General features: G+C 52.0%; 1 protein-coding gene across 2 annotated transcripts; it reads right to left on the reverse strand.

Moving 5' to 3' along the window:
• Positions 1 to 3294: 3294 nt before the first annotated feature.
• Positions 3295 to 18100, reverse strand: GTPBP2 (GTP binding protein 2). Of its 2 annotated transcripts, none has more exons than XM_074949050.1 (12): positions 17930 to 18100; positions 13356 to 13382; positions 12409 to 12593; positions 11880 to 11988; positions 11060 to 11257; positions 10401 to 10575; positions 9488 to 9707; positions 8915 to 9050; positions 8117 to 8175; positions 7109 to 7280; positions 6585 to 6749; positions 3295 to 6087 (listed from the first exon to the last, which is right to left on the reverse strand). In XM_074949050.1, the coding sequence occupies exons 1-12, from the start codon at positions 18098 to 18100 to the stop codon at positions 5890 to 5892; spliced, it is 1815 nt and encodes a 604-aa protein (XP_074805151.1). In that variant the 3' UTR covers positions 3295 to 5889. The 2 variants fall into 2 exon arrangements, with proteins under 2 accessions (XP_074805151.1, XP_074805152.1); XM_074949051.1 differs by having other exon boundaries at positions 12409 to 12739; positions 17930 to 17991.
• Between the last annotated feature and the right edge of the window lie 3476 nt (positions 18101 to 21576).

The raw sequence follows: 21576 nt of genomic DNA on the forward strand, positions 1-21576 counted from the left end.
TGGTCCCATCACTGGGCATTTTTGCTCTGCAAACAGTAATGGATGTTACACTTGCAATGCTCCTGGGAGTTGGGAAGTGTCATTATCCCCATTTTACAGCTGGGGAGCTACAGCCCAGAGGGACAGTGATTGCCTCGGGGAGAGCCGTAACTCCTGCAGTGCCTTAACCACAGGATCTTCCTTCCTGTCTGACTATTCTAGTTATCTAGTATAGTACCTCCACTCCTTGCTACTGGGGCAGGGAGTGGGGCAATGTGGTAGCTGAGCCCTACGTTCCACACTCCTTCACCAACATCCTACAGCATAGGGGGAGTTTCTCTAATCAGTCCTGTCTGAGAAGCTGCTATCAGTGCTAAGGAGTCTTCAGGGGCACAGTGATGCTCTACAGCAGGGGTGGGCAAGCTTTTTGGCCTGAGGGCCACACTGGGGTTCTGAAACTGTATGGAGGGCTAGGTAGGGAAGGCTACCAACCCCCCTGGGACTCTCCCCCCTGCCCCCGACTCCTATCCACACACCCACACTTATCCAACCTATCCCTGTCCCCTGACTGCCCCTGGGACCCCTTGCCCCTTATCTAATGCCCCTGCTCACTGCCCCCTTACCATGCTGCTCAGTGCACCAGGACTGACAGATGCGCTGCCTAGGCGGAGCCAGCTATGCCACCATGCAGTCTAGAGCATCGGGGCAGGCTGGTCGCTCTTGCAGCTGTGCTGTCTGGCAGGAGCTCACAGCCCCACTGCCCAGAGCGCTGGTGGCACAGTGAGCTGAGACTGCAGGGGCGTGGCCAGGGGCTCAAGGGCCAGGCTGGATGTGGCCTGTGGGCTGCAGTTTTCCCACCTCCAATCTACAGCTTTGTTCTGTCAGCATAGCCTCATGTATGGAGGGATGTGATCCACTCCTCTGGGACAAGTATGTTAGCTCTAGTCCCCTTTTAGGGAGGTTTTTTCAAAGCCATGGCATGCCAGCATATGGTGCAGGCCTTTCTTCCTCTCAAGGCAGGGAAGCCAAGGCATAGTACTGTGCATTGCATTGTAGATTATGGCAGAGCACTACAGGTGAGGAGGGTCATATAGCACCTACAGCCTACAAGCCATTACAGTAGCATCAGTGCAGAGCTGGGCTCTGATACACACAAGGCAACCCTCAGAAGAGACATGTGCTTCCTGTGAGATGGCCTGAGCAGCAAGGCCCCAGAGCTCAGTGGATCTGTGAGGCCCTATGCCAGTGTCCCATGACCCCAGTAATGATGGGGGTGTAGCTGAAGTCCAGAACTAGAGCCCTTTGGGGGGAGGGCAAAGAGACTTGAAAATCATGTTCTTCCAAAATCAAACCCACTGCTTGCAGGGGAAGAGGAGAATGGGCTAAGAGTCCCTCAGAGGCCACATCACTCAGTTTATGTTACTTCTAAAAGCGTGTCCTTTACCCCAAGCATGAAAACAATGTGCTCTACAGCCCCTTGTTACTGGCCCAGTTCTCCCCTGCTGCACCAAGGAGGCTACAAAGATCTTTGGGACTTTTGCTGGCAGGCTGGGGAGTGATAGCTCACCTTGGGGGGATGGAAAGGGCTGGCTTAGCACTTACTACCCTTGCAGCAGAGCAGACAGCACTAGAATGTGTAGGGAACAAGCCTGAACTGAGAGCTGGACTGTACTGCATTCAGTGACTGAGGAGAGCTATCACCCTGCACTGCTAGCACAGAGCTCAGTGAACAGGGAAATAACCCTCCAGTAGATGATTTCTTGAGGCTTAGTCACTGCCGTACAGTTGAACTTAGTACTGTGTGGGAAAAGCAGCTCTGGGTGTGGTTCGTAAACTCTAGCCTTGCAGGCAGTTTCATCAGCTGTGGGATTCTCCTTAAGTGAGCAGCAGCTGGACAGCCTCAGGATCCTACTGCTAAGTGTAGATAGCAGGGAGCACGCTACAGCCGTATTTGCATGATTATTTCCCTTCCCTTCCCCCATTAGCTCAACTGCAACAGCAAGTTCTTGCATCAGTTGCTAGCTCTGCCTCAGCCAGAGCCTGCTGCTTTGTCCTGTTCTGGGATGCTCCTTGGTGTTAGTGCAGTTCTAATACCTTCCAGTCCATCTCACTCCTGTAGCTTTTTTTGAGGGGGGTGGAGGTAGGGATGTACAGCAGCATAGGAAAGGAATTCTGCTTCACAGTACTGCCCTTAATCATTTGGGAGGGACAGAATTAAAATGACCCTCCCACTAATGTTAGGCCTCTACTTTAGAAAGAAATGATGGGTTTTCACCCTCCCCTGAATAGACATTACAACCTGTTTGGTGGGATTGCATCACTCTGCTGTCACAACAGCTGGTTCCTGCAGGGCAATCAAGAAATGAAATTGACTCAGGTGGTGGCCAAGGCCATAAAATAGAAAACAGGTTGAGTAAGAGAAGATGCATCCAGCTGGGATCCACTGAGGTGTTGGTCAGGATAAGGAAGGGAGGAGACAGGTCCAGCAGGTCACCTTCAGTGATGCACGCTGCAAGAATTGCTCCTGCACGTCAATCCCTTCAAGGAGAAACACTGGAGCATTTCCAGTTTTGTTAGTCTCCTTTCTATGGGTGTGGAAGGACTAGATTTTTGAAGCAGTAAATGTCAAACATCCATTTCACTGTATGCATCCCAACTGCTGAGAAAATATTTCCATTGATAAAGCATAGACAGGCAAAGAAAGGAAAATGCTGCTTGAGAACTTAATTTAAACTATGGCTAGTTACTCTGTCTATTTTGACAAGTTGACAGTTTGTTTATAAAGCTTTAGCTTTTTGAATCTCAACACCTAGTGTCATAAAATAGTCAGTCTGAGCCCCCATTGCAAAAATTTAGATCAATTAAAAAATGCTTAAACATTGATATTATCCATCCAAATTAAAGATGACAGTCTGCACTCAGCTCCCCTCCCCCCGCAGTTACATACTGCTTTTAAATTAACATGAGCTGTGTCAAAGCACCAGTGAAGGTCACATGGTGTCTCCCTTTAAACGGACTCCAGGGTAGCAGGAATTTGTGGCTTCTGACACACAAGACACAGCTAGCTCCACCCACTGCAATAAGAACTGTGCTCAGGGCGACGTGGCTGTCAGCTACCTTAGCCTCACAGTCAGGCAGGCTCAGCTAAGCAGCCAGTGGATGCTTGTAACCCGTGATATACGCAGTCCTTACAGGCCCCAGCACAGATTCAGTTACTACCCTGTGGTAAACAAAGGGCAGTGGCTGGGGAGGGCTGGTAGGGGAGAGGCTAGAGGGCTCTGCTCAACCATCCCCCTTAACAATTCAGCCAAGGTTCTGTCTCAATAAAACATCTTTATTCTGTACATTATATATAGATGCCAAGGAAATGGAAGCCATCCCTCTGCATTAGAGAATCCAAGACAAGAGAACAGGGAGCATGGAAAGCATGGCACTGAGAACAGTCACGCCACAGAAGGGGAGGGTGGGGGGAGAGAGGGAAGGTGCTCAGCCCCTGTCAGCTCTTCCAGGGAAGGGAGCAGCAGCTTGAGTATGTGGCAGTGCTGAAGGTTACCCCAAGGTCACTGCAAACAGCAGGAGGAGACACTCACCCTTCCAGGGCACCATTATTTGTATTTACACAACAACAAGAGAGGGGAGTGCTCACTGGGACTCTATTCTCCCTGCAGGAGCATATGGGGGGCACACACTGTAATGGAACTCAGTGCTAAGTGCCAGGGCTGGAAGGGGAAGGGTCCCCCTTTCAGACTAGCTGAACCAGCAAAGCAGTCGTGTGCAAGGGGACTGAAAGGGAGAAAAGACAGACCGAGCCTCCCGCAGCACGAAGTGTGCAAGGTACTACCAGCAGAGTGAATACATTACCTCTCCCAGGGAAGAGGCAGTGCCTGCTCACGGCTAGCTCAGTTGGTAGAGCATCAGACTTTTAATCTGAGGGTCCAGGGCTCAAGTCCCCCTCAGGTGGAGGAGGGATCCTACCCCCCAAGAATTTAAAGAGGCAACTCTTCAGTACCTTCCTTGACAATGCTGCTATTAACAGCAAGTGCATGACAGGTTTGCCCTATAGGTCCCAGTCTAAGCCAGGATTCCAGCACAGAACATGGTGGGAGAAAGCACAGGACCTTCCTCATAACCCTTCACAGGGGAGGAACAATTCTCCTCCTCTCCCCGCCGATCAGCTTGGTGCACTTGAACAGCTTGCAGGCAGGAATCCCCCCCAGCAAGGCTCCTCCCGACAGCAAGGGCAGGGCCTGTGGCAGGGAGAGCTGCTGTGAGAAGCTCAGTCTTGTGTGCACTGCCCATGCCAGTAGCCCCTGCATGAGACCCTGAGCAGGAGGCAGGACAGCCTGGGGATTATCGGCAACACTTGGAGCAGAGCCCCCTCCCTGCCCAGACACCACACCTTGGCTCAGGCAGCCGTGCACGTCCAGCTCTATTCAACAGCCACCAGTGAAATCAAAAGCCTTCTGACAGCTATGCAGCCCCCACTACATAACCCTCCCCAGCCCCCCTGTTCCCCACTGAACAGGGGTGACCCTCAGCAGCAGCTGCACAGGGCAATGCTCAGCACTTGGGGAAAGACCCTCAGCACTGAACAGCACCTGAAGGGCACAGCTGGGGAAACATGGCAGCAAGTGTTCCATGTCTTCACACACCTACCGAGCCTCTGGCTGTGCTGGCTCCCACCAGCTCTCCTAGGCACTGAAACCTCAGTGGCAGAGACAAGAAAGGAAGTTTCCCTTAAGTAGAATGAGAGCAAAAAAAACAAACAAACAAAAAATCTTTGCAATAGCTTTGTCAGATGGCATCCAACAGTAAACGTCCTCCTGGGCCAGTACGGCAGCCCCCTCCGCCTCTCCTCGAGAGTTAAGGCAGGTCCCCGAGGAGCAAGCTGGGCTGCAGCAGGGAAATCCATCACAAAACACTGCCACTAACTCAATGAAGGAGACTTCCCACAGGGGCGCTTAGTTGAAGCAGACAAGTAGATACAAGCCCAGCTGTGGGCCCAGCTCTGTTCCCCAAAAATGACCTCCTGCTTGGGCCAGCAGGATGCTCAGCTGCTGCAGCGAGCAGAAGGCTAGAGGCAGAGACCCTGGCTTCATGCAGGTTCTCGAGGAGGCTGATTGCACTGGGATGTGTGGGGGCAGCCCCAGCCACCCACAAGACATGAGCACTAGGATGGGCATGGGGCTTAAATCACAATCTTGCAAGGGCTAGTCCATGGAAGAGATCCCTGTTTGCGCTGGTTTGGGGAACAGCTGGGACAGCCAAGCAGGAGCCACTGAACACAGAAGGGGGGCCCACGTGGGATTAAAATCAACCAAGATTAAAAGGGCTATAAGGGTCCTGAACTTTTCTCGGGTTCCTATTGTTTGTGAACCCGAGTTTAACCAAGTCTCTGCACTCTGGGTGGCTGGGCCTCCTATGCTGTCCCAAAGGTCTCTGCCCTGGAGGGAAAAGCCTGAGACTGGAAGACGGGGGCGCACACAGTACAGGTCAGGCCCAATACTCAGAGAGCTGCAATGGGACTGACCCTGTAACAGCGGTGGCAGCATCCCTTCACCGCTGCTCAGCACCTCAGGAGCTTTGCTTTGTACCAGCCAACAACTTCCCACCAAAGTACTGTAAACAAAGCCAGGACTCGCCTGCCCAGACTAAGGCTGCCTCTGGTCTATTGTGGAGGAGGGCAGGATAATGAAAGCAGCAGACGATGCAGAGACAACACGCTTAACTTTCCCCGTGCGGGGTACTGAACACAGGGAGCTCTCCTGGGCTCCACCCTCATAGTGTGGAGAGGAGAAGCCCATGCTAGAACCGGACAGCAGAAGTTCCAATCACGTCCTGCCCTTCACAACTCCCCACAACTCTCTCCTCCATTGCTGGTGTCTGGAGATCTCACAGATCTAGTGGGAGTCAGAAGGTCAAATGCCCAGGCCCCAGGGTCTCCTCCAGGCCATTCTCTTCAGTGGTGATAGCTTGGAGGTCGGTGACGTGCCCGATACCTTTGGTGACTCCTTCACGGAACAGCAGCTTGGCGCCAATCTTTAAGTACTCAGGATGTTTGATGAACCGGAAACGAACAACAGCCTTCTCCCCTGTCCTCAGCTTGTCCTGAGGGAGAGGAGAGGGCTGTCCATCACAAACAGGAGCATGCCCACCCAGCCCTTTGCCTCCACATCCAGGGGCACTGGGAAGTCCAAGGCAGAGAGGGGAGGAAGAATGCTAACAAGATCTCCCGAGTCTCTCCCAGAACCCACCGTTTAAGGCGCCACAGCTTGAGGCCCTCCCACTAGTCAGGGCACTGTGGCAAAGGAACTCTGACTTGCAGCAAAGAGGTCTGGAGACCAGGGGGTTACTCCTCTGCCCTGCCTTGCTGAAGTTCCCCAGTGATACTAGCAGGCCAGAGGACAAAGGCAGCTTCCTGGGAGGAGAGGAAAGGCAGGACCTAATACAAGTGCCATGGCATTAGCAGGAAGGAGCAAAGTGAGACTTCCTAACAGAGGGGAGCGGAGGGAAAGGGAGGGGAGGAGTCCTAAGGAAACCTAACAAGCCAGAGCACGCAGGGCTCTGTGACACTGCCAGAACACCCCTGCTGGTGAGAATCTCACCTTTCCATGGATCTTCTCTACGATGGCCGTCTGCCGCACATTCCCCACGTGCACAGTCACCTGGAATCCCTTTCGGAAAGTCGTGGCATGGAAGAGCAGCACGATCTCTGCTTCAAATACTGAGCAGATGGTGGGGTTCATCTCTGGGCTCACCATCACCATGCCCTGCACAACACTTCAAGCTCAAAACCCAGACCATCAGGAACAGCCCCCTTGCTGCTGCTGAACCCCATGGACTTTCCACTACAATTTCACCCAACCCATCCTCTGAACCCTACTTAAAGCTCCATGCATCCATCTCTAGCCTGGAGGCCAACTACCCCACCATTTGAACCAGAATCTGGCAATAGGACAGAAGTGGGGTGAGGTTTCTATTGGGGATGTGCCTTGTTTCATGTTTCTAAACTCCCTCCCCTTGAGTAGGAATCTCAGAGGAAGCACAATAGCCTCCTCCTTGCCTGCTCAGGATGCTGTCAAGGTGAGGAGCCCAGCTGCAGCGCCCTGGAGATGGGAGCATGACTCACCTTGCGCAGCAGGGAGCGGTCGAAGGGCCCAAGGGCCAGCGTGGCAGCCTGTCCTGCCCGGAGCACACGGCACGCGGAGCGGTTCCGCTGGATGCTGCACACCTTCAGCTGGAGGAACTTGCCATCATCAGTGGGGCCGACCACAAGGCTCTCCCCCTCCCTGCAGATTCCACTGCCGGGGGCACAAGAGCAGGACGGAGTTTAACCAGAGACACAGGGAAAGACACCCAATGAGATTAACGTGGATAGCCACTTTGAATCCCACTGGAAATGAGTCTGCCTGGACTCTCCCTCCCCAGTGTCTGACCAACTAACTCGGGTGCCCAGCAGAAGGGAGTCTGGATTCCCAGGACTATCAGCTAATGCAGCCCTCTGAGATCCCAAGGGGTTTGACTTAGACACAGGCAACTCAGCCAGTCTCCACCTGCTCTTCCATTCTGTCTGTTCCAATAGAGGCAGCACAGAGGTGACCTGCTGCAGGTCTGGTACTGCCTGGGATCCCCGAGAGACTGGGTGCACTCGACTAGCCCTGGAATACTGACCAACTGCTAAAGCTGTCCCACACTCCTCCTGGGGCCAATGGAGCAAGCATTGCCCTGAGCAGACCTAAGACTGCCGATTTGCTGTCTCTCCTCCCAAACTACCCACCTGCTTCTTGATGAAGGACTTCTGAAAGTCCAGTGAAAGACACAACCCTCAGGAGGCCAGCCAGGCTCCAACCACAGCCCTGTCAGAGGCAAAGCAGCTGCCCAGGGTTCCCACCAACACATTAGAGCCCTGCTCTGGAGACAGCCTGTCCTCTGGGCTGAGATTCCCCCGTCCTACCCAGGCGAAGGGTAAATTCAGCCTCCATGTTCACCCCCATCCCCACTTACAGGCAGCTTCCACTTTACTGCCCAGCCCGTACAGGATAAATTAAATCCTCTGGGAGATCTGTCAGTGCTCAGCCCATGTTCTCCCCTCCAAACCCTAATCCCCCTGAGCCCATCCAAGTCACTGTGCACACACCTGGACAGAGTTCCTCCCACAACAGTCCCCACTTCAGGCACGGTATAGATTTCATCCACCTGCAGCAGGGCAACAAGAGTAAGCTCTTTAGACTCACCATGCAACTGGGAGAGCAGCACTTCAGAACTGGAATGAGCCACCATCCACCCACCACAGGCGCCCAGGGGACAGGGGCCTATAGCAGACCTGTTCTCTGCTCCAACTGTTTCCCATTTTAAAGAGTCTCAGAGTGAAGTAGACACCCAAGAGCTCATTATTCAGAGATGTGCCCAGCACATCTCTTGGCTTGCACTAAGCTGGACACTCAGATACCTGGCAGACCCTTTCAGAAGCAGCACATGGAATATAGAGGGGACCAGCACCACTTCTAACTCCCCATCCTCCTCATTACTCCAGTGGCTCAGCACATTACCTCCCCTCACCCCAGGTCAGCTGTGTGCTAAAGACTGCGGGCTCCAGGCAGCCGGCTGCCTCCCGGCCCCGCATGGTGGGGGTTGGGGATCCCCACGCAGCAGGGTCCCTTCCCCCCACCCAGCTCTACACTCTTGACCCCACTTTGTGGAGGGATCTCTGGGCAGAGGGCCCTGAGCATAGGGGTTTGTGTGGGGGGCACGGTGCTTCTCAACCTGTGGCCCAGGTAACACTTTGTGGGCCGCATATTTGGCCCACAATGATAAATAGATTGAGAACCACTACCCCAGATACAGGGGACTGCAGTGCAGCTTGCCCTTAGGTAGGTGCTCAGCTGCCATGGTAATGGGTGCAGTATAAGAACATTAGTCCAATGCCTGTATGTACCTGGAACTCTGTAAGTTGCTGCATCAGCTCCTCCTGCTCTTTGCTGTTCGTCAGAGGGGGAAGGATGTTGAGGAAAACTTTTAAGAGATCCAGGTTCTCTCCAGAAACACTGGATAGTGTGAAGATTGGGGTGATGCTGCCAAACACACAGAGAAAGGAATGAGCTGGGGGCCACAACACAGCTGCAGAGCCCATCTTGGGGAAAGTACTGTAAGGAATTGGCCCCCAAGAGGAGAATACATGAGCTAAAAGGGATCTAGCGGAGACAGCACTATGAGAGCCTCTCCAGAGCTCGGCCCGGGCCATCTGCACCCAGCCAATCCAGGCTTCCTCACTGGAGCTGTGTCTCTAGGGTAAGCAAGGAACACATTCACCCCACTTTCAGCCACTGAAAAGGCCTGGGAGAGGGGGCCATGCGTGGAGGAGCTGAAGGAGTGAAATCTGGGGAGGAGACAGCTAATGCCTCCTAGAGATGTAGTCTCCTCCCCTGTGTGAGCGGAGCTGGTAAAATCCGAACAGACTAAACTCAGCTGACTCCCTCTGCTCCTTTCAGAAGAGATTAAGGTTCCTTACTTGGGAGACTGTGCGAACTGCTGTGCTGCCGTGACAGCGTCATCGTCCGAGTTCACTAGCAGGGGCAGCTTGTTGCAGCCCGGCTGCTTCAGGATCCGCTCCAGCTGCTTCACTGTCCGTTCCCCGGTGGCTTTGGAACACAAGTCCACTTTGCTGACGACAATGAAGAAGGGAACCTTGAGGGCCATGGCCAGGCCCAGGTGCTCCCGCGTGGTACCTGCTACAAGAGACAAGGGAGAGCTCAGCTAAAAGGAGCATGGGCACCAAAGCCACCTGCTCACAGGATGCCAGCATCTCCCTGCCCAAGAAGTGCCCCATGGGCCCATCATACAGATGAGGATGGAACTGTGTCACCCCACCTGCTCAGCATCTCAAGCAATGGCAAGGGGGCACAGCTCTTTAACCATCATTCCAGAAAGACAGATCAAGGCTTTTCTGGGTCAAGGCACCTGCTTCTGCTCCATTAGGACCCAGGAGTTTCTCTCCAGAAGCTGATGGATTAGTCAGAAAAGTGGCTGTCCAAATGGACAGGGGAAGGTTCTAGTTTACTTCCTTTAAGATGCTTTGGGATCCAATATACACCACTAATATATCAAGGCGATTTTTCCTTGACATGCTCAGAATGCCCTCAAATGCTACCCAAAACTTTCCTGCCCTGGTCACAACCCTGAGCAATAAAATCAGAGCTCAGGTACCAATGGTGTATGAGGCAGCCAAGTTCCCAGCTCACCTGCAGCACCCACAGGTGCACTGGAATCACTGGGCTACAGGGAGTCAGGAGGGAATTGGAATCAGTATCATTTTTCCCAACTACAATCACCCATTAGCCAGCATCTACCACTCTTCAAGTGCCCCTAAAACATCCTGCCAGACCCTCTGTGCTTTCCCCAAGGCTGGGTCATGGTGCACTTACCAATGCCAGTGTTGGCACTCACCACCAGCATGGCAAAGTCTGGGCAGTAGCTGGTGAGGCCAAATATGGTGGTTTTCAAGTACTTGTGGTGGCCAGCCAGATCAATGAAGGTGATCATCTTGGAGGAGCTCTCACAGATCTCTTCTGCCGTCCGTGAGTCACTATAGTTCACAACCTAGAGAAGACAAGGAACCAGAGACTGAGGTATGGGGTATGCAAAGGAGGAGGCAGAGGGAAGAAGAGACAACCCCAACCATACCAACTCCATCTGAACAGAAACAAGTGCCAGAGGGCTTGAGACTCTGCACCTGGAAAGGGAGTAGGCCTGACTATGCAGGCTGCTGTGGCTATACTGTAATGTCAACCCTGTACACCACTAATCTGGAGGCAAGAAGCAGGACACCAGAACAGATGCCTGTTCCAACTGGACAAGCAGCACCTTCTCCTACCACCTCTAATTACAACTTGATCACTCCTAGGCTCTCTGCTGCAGCAGTAGGGGGCACAGAACTCCTTTGTTGCTGTTGAGTCAGTCCTGCTCCGCCCACTGCAGTGAGGGGCAGCACAGAGACAGGAGGGCAGTCATGTTCCTCCCACTCCTCATAGGGAGTTGGGTGTCACTCTCTCCGCACTGCTGCAATAGCACTCACGCTCCATACCTCTCCTTTGCTATTGAAGCCAAGGATCTCAAAGCTGATGCTGGATGTTCTCCCTGACTGGATCTCATGGAGGTGCCGGAAGAGATTGAGGCGGGCTCTGCCCCGCCCATTATCCAGCTCACCCTGGGTCAGGACACCCAGCAGCGTTGACTTCCCTGAATCCACGTTCCCCAGCACAGCCACTCGCAGGTCTAGGAACTAAAGGAAAAAAGAGTCAGAGCAGAGAAACCATGGGACAACCTGCTCCTGATGCAGGGACAACAACCCCACAGGTATGGGTGGCACATGCTCACCCCATGTCAGCTGACATGCCCCACATGTTCCCTCCAGAATGGGCTGAGAAAGGCAGGGATCGCTATGCAGCACTTCTTTTTAGATTCTGACCATCCCATGATATTGTAGACCAGGGTTTATGACTGCACCATGCCAAGCATGATGTCCTATGCCAGGCCTATGACATCACAAAAAGGTCATCTACACACCTACTCCAATACAGATGCCAGATCATTCCCCAGTCTCCACACTGGGCTGGATTAGAATTGGTGCTGCGGAGGGGAAAGGTTTCATATCCCCCATTCCCTGGCCCAGCCAGTCTCCCTTGTCTGGGGTAGGTTGCAGCTGGTACCCAGAGGATGAAAGGCTCAGCCCCCTTTTGGTAGCTCTTTAAAGTGTGCCCTGTGAACTGTTATAATGTGAAGTGGTTCCAGGGGGAAGGGTTCCCATCTCATCCCAAAGGGAAACCTCTTGAATGGAGTCTGGGAGTCTCCAGCACCACAGGACTCCCAGGTCAAGGAGAGCAACCCAGCCAAGGGCTCCCTACCTGCTGGTTATCAGGGACCTTCCGGACAAGAACCTCTGTTATCTTTCTGGGAACATCGCTGTCATAATCTACCTCGCGCTCCCGCAGGATGGTGATGTCAGCTCCGACCCTGCAAAGGGGGCAAGAGGGAATAGTCTGGGGTGAGCTAGTACATGACTGGCCCCTTATCCAGGGCATCACCTGGCCGGAGCACCATAAGGGACCTAGGAACAGAACTCAAACTGCAGGGCAGGCTGGAGGCTCTGAGAGCAGCAGGGCAGAAGCCTCAGACCTTCAGACAGGGGACTCAAATGGCAAAAACCCCAAAGCCTCGGCAAGGCTGGTTTCCCTGGCCTGGGGCCTCTCTGAGTGTGAACTGGACAAGGTCCTAGGCTCTTGGCTAGGAGACTTGTTTCCTTGATCTACAGGCCTTTCAGAGGAGGGGAGGAAGAAGAAAGAGCCACCAAGACCCTTTTGGGGGTTGCGGGGAGAACGGGGCAGAGCTGGGTTTCTCTGGCCCAGCAGGGGTTAGAGATCCTGAGGAACGTACTTTTCAGCCATCCGGCGCAATGTCTTGAGGGAGGCACGCATCTCTTCCTCTGACAGACCCACCAGTAGCCCATTGTCCTCCACGCCAATCTGGTAGACAGCCTCACCCCGGCCTTCCTGCAGCCGCCACTTCATCTGTGTCACCAGGTGCTCAAAGCGATACTGCGAGGGGTTCACCAGCTTCAGCTGCTCGAGGGAGGGAGCGGTTACAATTGCTGCCTGGGGGCAGAGAGAATCCCATCTCCCTGGGGCAGTGACTCCCTAACCCTCTGCCATGGAGCAATGGCCCCCTCAGCAGACCCACCTCTGGGAAACACGCTCCGAGTTAGCACCTGCAGAGGAGCCAGTGGGATAGGAGAGAAAAGGTTACAAGAGAGACAAGAACTTCTGTAGCAGAACATTCCTGTATCTTGCAGATGGCACCTGAGAACTGGCTGGTATGAGGGAAGCACTGGATTAGGGAGCCTGTGCCATAGGGCCCAAACCATTTGTGCTCTGGCCTGAGTGAGAACGGCAGGACTGCCCCAAAATACAACTGGAAAGGACATAAATGGCACCTATAGCTCTGGGTCTTTAAGGAAAGAGAGAGGGGGGATGAAAAGACAGACTTTGCAGGGCAGAGTGACCTCTACACTGGTCAGCACATGGGACACAACACACCTGAGGGGGCTGGGAGGCCCCTCCAGAGTACGGTCCAAAGGGATTCTGCACTGCACATTCTCTAGCATCCAGTTTCTCCCACCAGGTTCAGAGAACCCAAAGTGAGATGAATAGTGCCCTACCTCAGGCCCACCCTCCCAAGGGCAAGGCTGGGATGGTTCCCTTTTGAGTATCCCCCTGGGCATGTCCCCCATACACCCGCTTTGCTCAATTCATCCCCTTGGACCCGAGGTTACAGGGTAACTGGTCAGGAAGAGGATCCCCCTTTGCAATCCCCTGAGGACTCACCTTGTATTCTATGTTCCCATCTTCTGCCTGGTTAAAGAACCAAATGAGACATAGGTTAGCAACCACTTCACCACCCCAGGCACTTTTCCCAAATGCCCTTGACCACCCCACATGACTTCCCTAACACCATGGAGCCCACACACCATTCCGGGTGGTCTGGAAAGACACATGGATAATCAGCTGCTGCTGCCAGCTTCGCAAGGAGAAAGAAACTGCAGGGAATTCAACATACACGCTAAGTCATAGCCTCCCTGCCAGAGCTGCAGTCCCACGCCGTACTGGAAACTACCACGTGCACGTTGCTGCTGTTTGCGCTACAAAGCAGCTGGGACACTCTAGTATGAATGCTGGGAGGCCAAAATTAAGGGGTCGTACTGGGAATGGACAATCTTTTTAGTGCTAGCAAAAGAAAGTGCCCAGTTAAAAGTCCTAAAGACCTCTATGTTCACAATGGGCACAGCCCGGGCAGTGGAACGCACAAGCCTCTTCATTTACCTCCCAACCCTGCCCTGGAGTCACTCCATGTAGGGGTGTGAGGAGAGTTCATTCTCCATGGCCCAGTGAACTCCTTGTGCCTCTGCTGAGGTTACCAGTGATAGCATGTCCTCCTAGGAAGTGGTCCGAGACAGCGGCTCTCAACTTTTCCAAACTACCGTACTCCTTTCAGGAGGCTGATTTGTCTTGCATACCCCAAGTTTCACCTCACTTAAAAACTACTTGCTTACAAAATCAGACATCAAATTACAAGTGTCCCAGCACACTATTACTGAAAAATGTCTTACTTTCTCATTGTTACCATTTTGTTATAAAATAAATCAGTTGGAATATAACCATTGCACTTACATTTCAGTGTATAGTATACAGAACAGTACAAACAAGTCATTGAAATGTCTGTATGAAATTTTACTTTGTACTGACTTCACTGGTGTTTTTTCTGGAGCCAGTTGTAAAACTAGACAAATATCTAGATGAGTTGATGTACCCCCTGGAAGATCTCCGCATACCCCCAGGTGGACATGTACTCCTCGTTGAGAACCACTGATCTGGAACACACCTCCCCACTTTGTTACACAGAGTCCATTAAAAGTCTTATGGGAACAGTTTTATTACTTGCTAGCAAGCTGGGCCTGTCTTGGGTCTGGTTACCTGGGGCAAAAGGTTCCATATCCCTCTCCCCAATCCCAAACCACCCAGCTCATCCTCCCCTGATCTATACTGGAACTGGTGACATGGAGTAAAAAGCTCTTTACTCCTAAACCCAAGCCTAAGCCATCTAGAGATCTCCAACCCTAACAGCATTATACTGCTCTTAAATCTGCATTCAATACAAGAGAACCAGACAACCGATCCAGCACTGAGCTGGCCTATCAGAGACTCCCACTTTTCTTGACAGTGACTGCACCCACTGCTAACTGTTCCTCTCTCTGACCTCTCCCCATAAGCATGCATGGCTGCGCCCCAGTGAGAGATGGTCCTCACAGCCATGAGCAAGCAAGTGCTATTGATCAACTTGTGGTAAAACAAACCACTCACTGATCTGACAGCTCCCGAGAAATATGAGCCAGGAGCTTCCCTGGGCACAGAAGGGTTTCCTCAGGAGGCCAGATCATTGTAGGCACAAATGAAAAGACGTATTAGCTCATCAATTCCGTTCCAGCCAAGGCAGGATTCAGCCCCCAGAGAGAAGACATGTCCAATACTAAACTGGATCCCCCACTGATCTCAGTCTACAGGTTACAGAGACAGGACTGGGTCCTGCAGGGAGCCAGGAACTCCAGTGGAAAGAGCAGTAAACCAGATTGACAGCAGTGTGAAAAGTGACCTGCTTGGATTTCAGCTCTTCCTGAACTACAACTGCCCTGCCAGCTGGCTTCTCTGGAAATATACAGCTCCCTCTCCCAGCACATGGATCTGCCCAGCAAGGGAAAGTAAAGCCCCCGCCCTGCATTCTAACTCAGCCCCTAACCAAAACAAACAGCTTATGGTGGCAAAGGGCGAAAGAAGCAACTCTACTCTTAAAGTTGGAGCTTCTTAGCAAGATAGGGGCACTGGTAAGAGGGTCCCTTCTGCCAACCTCTCCCACCCATTAGCCTTTCAGCTCTGGATACTGCATCAGTATCTGCGTTGTCCTCTGAACAAGGGTTTTGTGCCTGTCTCATAGCAACTGAGGCTCTAGTCTAGTGCAAGAGGTGCAAGGACAGTGACAAGTCTAGACTTGCTGGACAGGGGTGCAGGCAGGGTCTCTGGGGACAGGAAGGAAGAGATACTGAAGCCTTAGAGGACTGTCCCTCCTGCAGCTGAAAGGCACAACAGCCAGGTTGCTGCAGGGAACAATCCTGTCCCTGAGGATGGACTATTTGGGACTCGGTAGGGATTAACCTGTTCTAGCATCTCTGTTCCTCATCCCCCAAAGCAAGGCATCCTGCCTTGGACAGAAGTACCTGTCCCGCACCTCTCACTTGGGACTTGGCACCCTGATGTTTTTGACGATGGTGTAAATATCCTGTGATGAAACACAGGGCCAGACTACCAGTGATCCATGGCAAGTTTCATGCTCCTCAAGCAGTGGTATCCATCAGCCCCAGGCCAGTGGGAGTTGTCTGAGCTCCAGCAACTAAGGTGGCCACTTACCAGACTCATTTTCACAATGCAGCAGGAAAACCCCATCAGACATGGCACCATCTGCTTTGGAACCACCTCTCACTTTACCCAGGGTTTGGTCTGGACCCTCTACAGGGTGGAATCCCAAACTCAAATTAGCAGTCCAAGAGGAGTTGGGGTGTCACTGGGCCTGCTGAGAATGTGTTTCCATAGAACATGGCAGATCAGATCTCAGCAATGGAAGGGAACTGGGCATCTTGGACTGCATGCTGAGCTGTCCGGCAGAACCTATTCCCAAGGCTGTAGCTATCAGACTGCAAAGTGCACTCAAATGGCATGCCAGACAACCAGACTGTGCCCCACCAATGCCAACTCACTAAACACCAATGGAGTTTAAGTACCTCTGTGGGACTGGCAGCACAAGAGAGGAGCACTGCCACATCAGAGCTCTAAAGAGGGATTGCCCAAGTGTCTCCCTCCACAAGAGGCCAAGCTGCCAGTATTCATTAATCAGAGTAAAAGGCAGAGCAGGCAAAATGTGCTAAACACACTCAGGATGTGGCCAGGGTGGGAAAAAGGATTTAATGTGGCCTCATTAACCAACCAAGCTACACTAAGGCTATGTCTACACTGGCAATGGAATGACAAAAGTTGTGTCTTTCAGAGGTGTTGACACCCCCTCCGAAAGACAAAATTTTTGCTGACGAAAAGTGCTGGTATGAACAGCGCGTTGTCGGCAGGAGCGCTCTCCTACAGACAAAGCTAACACCGCTCATTGGGTGTGGAAGTTTCTTGTCTGCAGGAGAGCCGACAGACAGCGACTACACTATGCGCCTTTTAGCAACACAGCTGTGGCAACACAGCCCCGTCACTAAAAGCTGCATAGTGTAGACATCGCCTAATATTCTAGTGCCTTAACAGCAGATACACATCAACGCATTCTCCTCAGTTGACCAAACAGGATCCACCCTCAGGAACTGCTTCCAATCTAGTTAATAATCATGAAAACCTATTATGCTTTTCCACACCTACAAGGGTGGGGGCTAGTGAAGAGACAGGAAGAGACAGCAAGAAACTAGAGTCACACACAAAGAGGGGCAGGAATTCCTCTGCTAGGATCCCCAGTTGACCATCATTTTCTCTTACCCGATGAAAAGCCCTCCTCCATAACCTTTCCAAGCCTCAGCTCTCCTGCATCCAGCACATATATTATCTTGTTGTCACTGCCTTACATCATCAAGGCCTGAAAATTTCACTCGCCTGTGACTTTTGGAAGCGTTGCCTGGCAGGGAGCGAAGCCACCAATTTACACAGAAACTAACCTGTCAATTAAAGTTTTTCCCAGCCTTTACAGTTGCAAAGGCACTTCCAAATGTGAACTGCGTATAACCGAGGCAGACAGCCAGCTCCAGTGACTCGGTCACAACTCAGAGCTTCAAAAAAGTGAAAAATGACTAGAGCTTTATTCAGTTTTCCCCTACTTCTCCTGGAAAGCCTGAAGTAAACGAGAACCATACGAGTTTCGCTCTCGAGCGGCTTGGCAAGCTATAGCGTGAGCAGAGGCAGGCACCGGAATTCTCTGCCAACGGGGCTTTGAGAAGGCTGATAGGACAGCAGAGACTGCGTCCCCACCTCCAAAACTTTTATCGCCAGCCCAGGGGCACTGGAATTGAGATAAGGCCTTTCTGGGACTCCAGGATACAGGACACAAGACAGCTGCACACACAGATCAACCCCCCACAATTCCACAGGCAGAGATGGCGGCCCCCCGGCCCCGCTAACACAACCCACACCAATGCACAGCGACAAGGACCCTCTAGCCCCATTAACGCCCCCAGCCAGGGGAATCGCGTCACAATAATGAAAGCGCTCGGCGCTGCCCATCGCCACGGAGCAAATGCTAATCAACGAGACGAAAGTTACCCCCAGCCCAACGCCCCCCATTCCCCTCCCCCGCCCTGGCCCGCGCTCACCTCCGGCGGCAGGTAGGGCGGGTTGTTGGCCTTGCCGCCCCGGTTCCTCCCGCTCTTCTTCTTCCCCTTGGAGCCCCCGCCGGCCCCCGCCCCCCCGCGGCCGCGCAGCGCCCCGCCGCCCCCCACGGGCCGGCAGCAGCCCCCGAACAGCTCCGACACCCGCGAGTCCATCCCGGCCCGGCGCGTCCCAGCCTCCCTGCCCCGGCAGCCGCCGCCGCCACCCCCGGCTCCGCTCCCGGCTCCAGCCCTTCCAGCTGCCTCCAGCCTCTGGCGTCAGAAACAGCCGCGGGGCGCCACGGGAAACCGAGTGCGGGCAGCTGCCCATGACTACAACCCCCAGCACGCACCGCGCCGCATAGCAATCCCAGCATACATCGCGCTAGTCACGCCTCTCTCCCTATGGGGCCTCCTCGCAAAGGGCCACGGGCACAGCAGTCCCAGCACACAGAACTACAGCTCCCAGGGTCCACCGCGCTAAACAGAACCCGACTGTGGCCTCTACTTCGAAAGGACTACAGCTCCCAGCATGCACTAAGGCCAAAACGCCCTTTCCTTATGGATCTGCTGAGCAGAGGCTCCTGGGAATTGTGGTTTTCCAGTTCACTGAGTGGCTGCTTGCTTGCTGGTTCTCTGCTATCTTACCATTTTGTGATGGTTTCAGACCAGGCTCATTTCTTGTGTTTGCTTTTTTATGAACAAGCCTCTTTGTCTTTCATGAAAGGAATTGGGGCACCGGAAGGGAGGCAGAATGGCATCACCTGTGCTCTGCACCTTTCCCAAACGACTTAACACACTTCCAAGGGAATGAGATGGAACATTTGATGCTGAGGCCCATTGCCTCCATGTGCTGCTCCTCTGTATTATAGCTGTGATTGACATCATTCTATGTCAAGCAAGTCCCAGCAAGATGCTAATGCAGCTTCATGGTTGGGCAAAGTTTGGGCACCAACATAGTAAGATCCGATTTCTGAAATCTACAGATTTACATCTTGTGTACAGTGCTTGTGTGTATGGTGCTGGGTATGTACATAAGACCCCTAGCGTCCTCTGGCTACTGTGGCCTTATATAGCATAGAAGAGAGCTGTGGGAGCCTCAACTGTATAGTACATTAGCAAACCAAGAAACTATCTATCAAGAGGCCGCTTTTTTCCAGGGGGGAAAAGCGAGGGTGCAGTGCGCTCGGGGGAGATGGTGGAACTGGGTGAGGAAGAGGAGGGGCAAGAAGAGGCAGGGTGGGGGCAGAGTGGGGGTGGGAAGAAGCAGGGTGGGGGTAGGGCCTTGGGGGAAGGGGTGGAGTGGGGGCTGAGCCAGAGGGGAAGCACCCCCGGCAGATTAGAAATTTGGCGCCTAAATATCTATAAAGACAAAACGATATAATATATTCATATCAAACATACTGTGACACATGTTAACAGTATGGTCTAGCAATTAAAGCAAGAATTTTGGACTGGGAAACTCCTAGGTCATACTGCCAGCTTCCCCCACTGATTGACTGTATAGTTTTGCCAAATCACTTTGCCTCTAGTGAGGTTTCATTCATTAATGTTTGTAAAGCACTTTGAAATTCTTTGATGAAAGGTGCTATAAAAGGACATGGTACTAGTGTAATCTAAATACAGTACATTACATCCCCACACTAAGCATATTACACACACAAGAACATGCAGAAGCCACGGAACTACAGATCCCATCATGCATGTAGAATATAGAATTGGGACTCCTTTTTCTTCCGTATTTTGATTTTTAAAATTGCAGCCAATGAGGAATCAGGGATGCTTTGTTTTCAAACACAACTAGCTGTAGCCACACCCTCTCAGTGCTTCCTGGCACCGCCTCCTCCAGGACTGACCTCCTATTGGTAACAAATTGCATCACCCACTACAGCAAGCTGGAAAAGATAACCGCTTCAGAGCAGGTTTCAGAGTGGTAGCCTGTTACTCTGTATCAGCAAAAACAAAAACAACAAGGAGCACTACTCCCATCTGGTGGTTATGGGTCCTAATTTTCCTAATGTAAACCAGGTCTGTTTGTACAGTGCTTAAAATAATGGAGTCTGATTCTGATTAGGTTCTTTGGGTTCTACTGTAATATAAATGATAAAAATAGTAAGTGTCTTGGCCACAGTCATGCAGTGAACTTGTAGTAGAGTGGGGAGTAGAATCCAGGAGCTCTTAGTCTCAGTCCCTTGCCTGCACTAATCACTGGACAATGTTGCCTATAGCAAACCAGCTGGACATGGAAATTAAAGAAGGGGAAATGGTGTGTTATGTTCTGATATATCCCCACTTCCCCCAACTTGGTATCATCAATAGTCTGAGGAAAGAGTATTGTCCTTGGCCCACACCCAGCGGGCCTGTTCCACTGATACAGGTCTTAAAAAAAGATGTTGCAGCTGACACCCTTCCTGTTCTTGGTGAGAGGTCATTAGAAGGACACTAGAACCCAGCCTTTACCTTGTGGCATAATGGTGGCCAAATTCAGTTTGTTGTCATAGCCAAGTTAAAAAGTGTCAGAATAAGTCTATATGCGTAGATACTGTGGTGTACAGAAATGCAAGGGAAGACCCAGTTTATATGGAGCACATTTAATTCAACCCCTTGCTTTTCCCCAGGGTGTTTTTGGCTCACCTGTAGACTCCTATAAAAAAGATGGTCAGACTAGACATGCAAGGCTGATTATGTGGTTAAGCCACAAGCTAAGTAGTCAGGATTCCTGAGTTCTAGTCCCAGCACTTGGCAAAATCACTTCTCCTCACTGTGCTGAGAGAACCTTTTGATCTCCCTTTCATTGCCTTTTGTATAAATCCCATTGTTATAATTAATTATGGTAATGATGGTACTGGTAATATATTAATTATGGCTGGAATGTTATCATCATGGTGGTTAAATATCACATTTTTTTGTGTCAATGTCACTCACAACAGATGATACACACTTGAACTGTGCAGAGACAGTGCTGTTCTCTGGTGAATGTCACTCTGTAGCTGAATGCCAACCACAAAGCTTGAGTTTTCACTGATCACATGCAAAAAGTAGCCTAAATATCACCAAACAAGAGTTTGCTTCAAAAAGCCCAAATTTTTCCCATTTCAAAAAAGGTTGACAACATTGTGCAGAGGCCACCTCTCACTCATGTGAGCTGTTTCCAAGTTCATATGCTGCCCCTGCTTCCCCATTGGCTGCCTCCTCACCCAGCTGGATACATCCCAGTGTCAACAAGAAGCCCTGCTTTGCTGCAGAATTCTTTCTGTTCCCAATGGCACAAGTGCCACGTGGCCTCTCCTAACCGGAGAGGTCAATTTGGTCCAGTTGCCTGTGTGCCTGAGTGGCTCCTCATTTAAAGGCCGCCAGGTAGCAGCAAAGAGCCAGGGATTGGGCAGCTGTGGGACTCTGCATAAAACTGCCCCTATTTCACCCCAAGAAAGTAATTTGTAACTCAAATAAATGATTCAGTATTTTTGTCCTTGAGGCCTTTCAAAATTGGCGAAAAGTTGCGGCAGTTGGCAACGCTGCATTGGCGGAGGAGAGGGCGCAAGGGCTTTAGGGAGCGGAGCGGGAGGCTGTTTGTGCCCAGGGCTTGTGGAAGGGGCAGGCAGACGGCCGATGGGAGGCTGAGCATGGCCCAGTCAGACAGGAGCGATAGAGCA

The sequence above is a fragment of the Natator depressus genome, chromosome 3, assembly GCF_965152275.1.
Source record: "Natator depressus isolate rNatDep1 chromosome 3, rNatDep2.hap1, whole genome shotgun sequence".
Classification (NCBI taxonomy): domain Eukaryota; kingdom Metazoa; phylum Chordata; order Testudines; family Cheloniidae; genus Natator; species Natator depressus.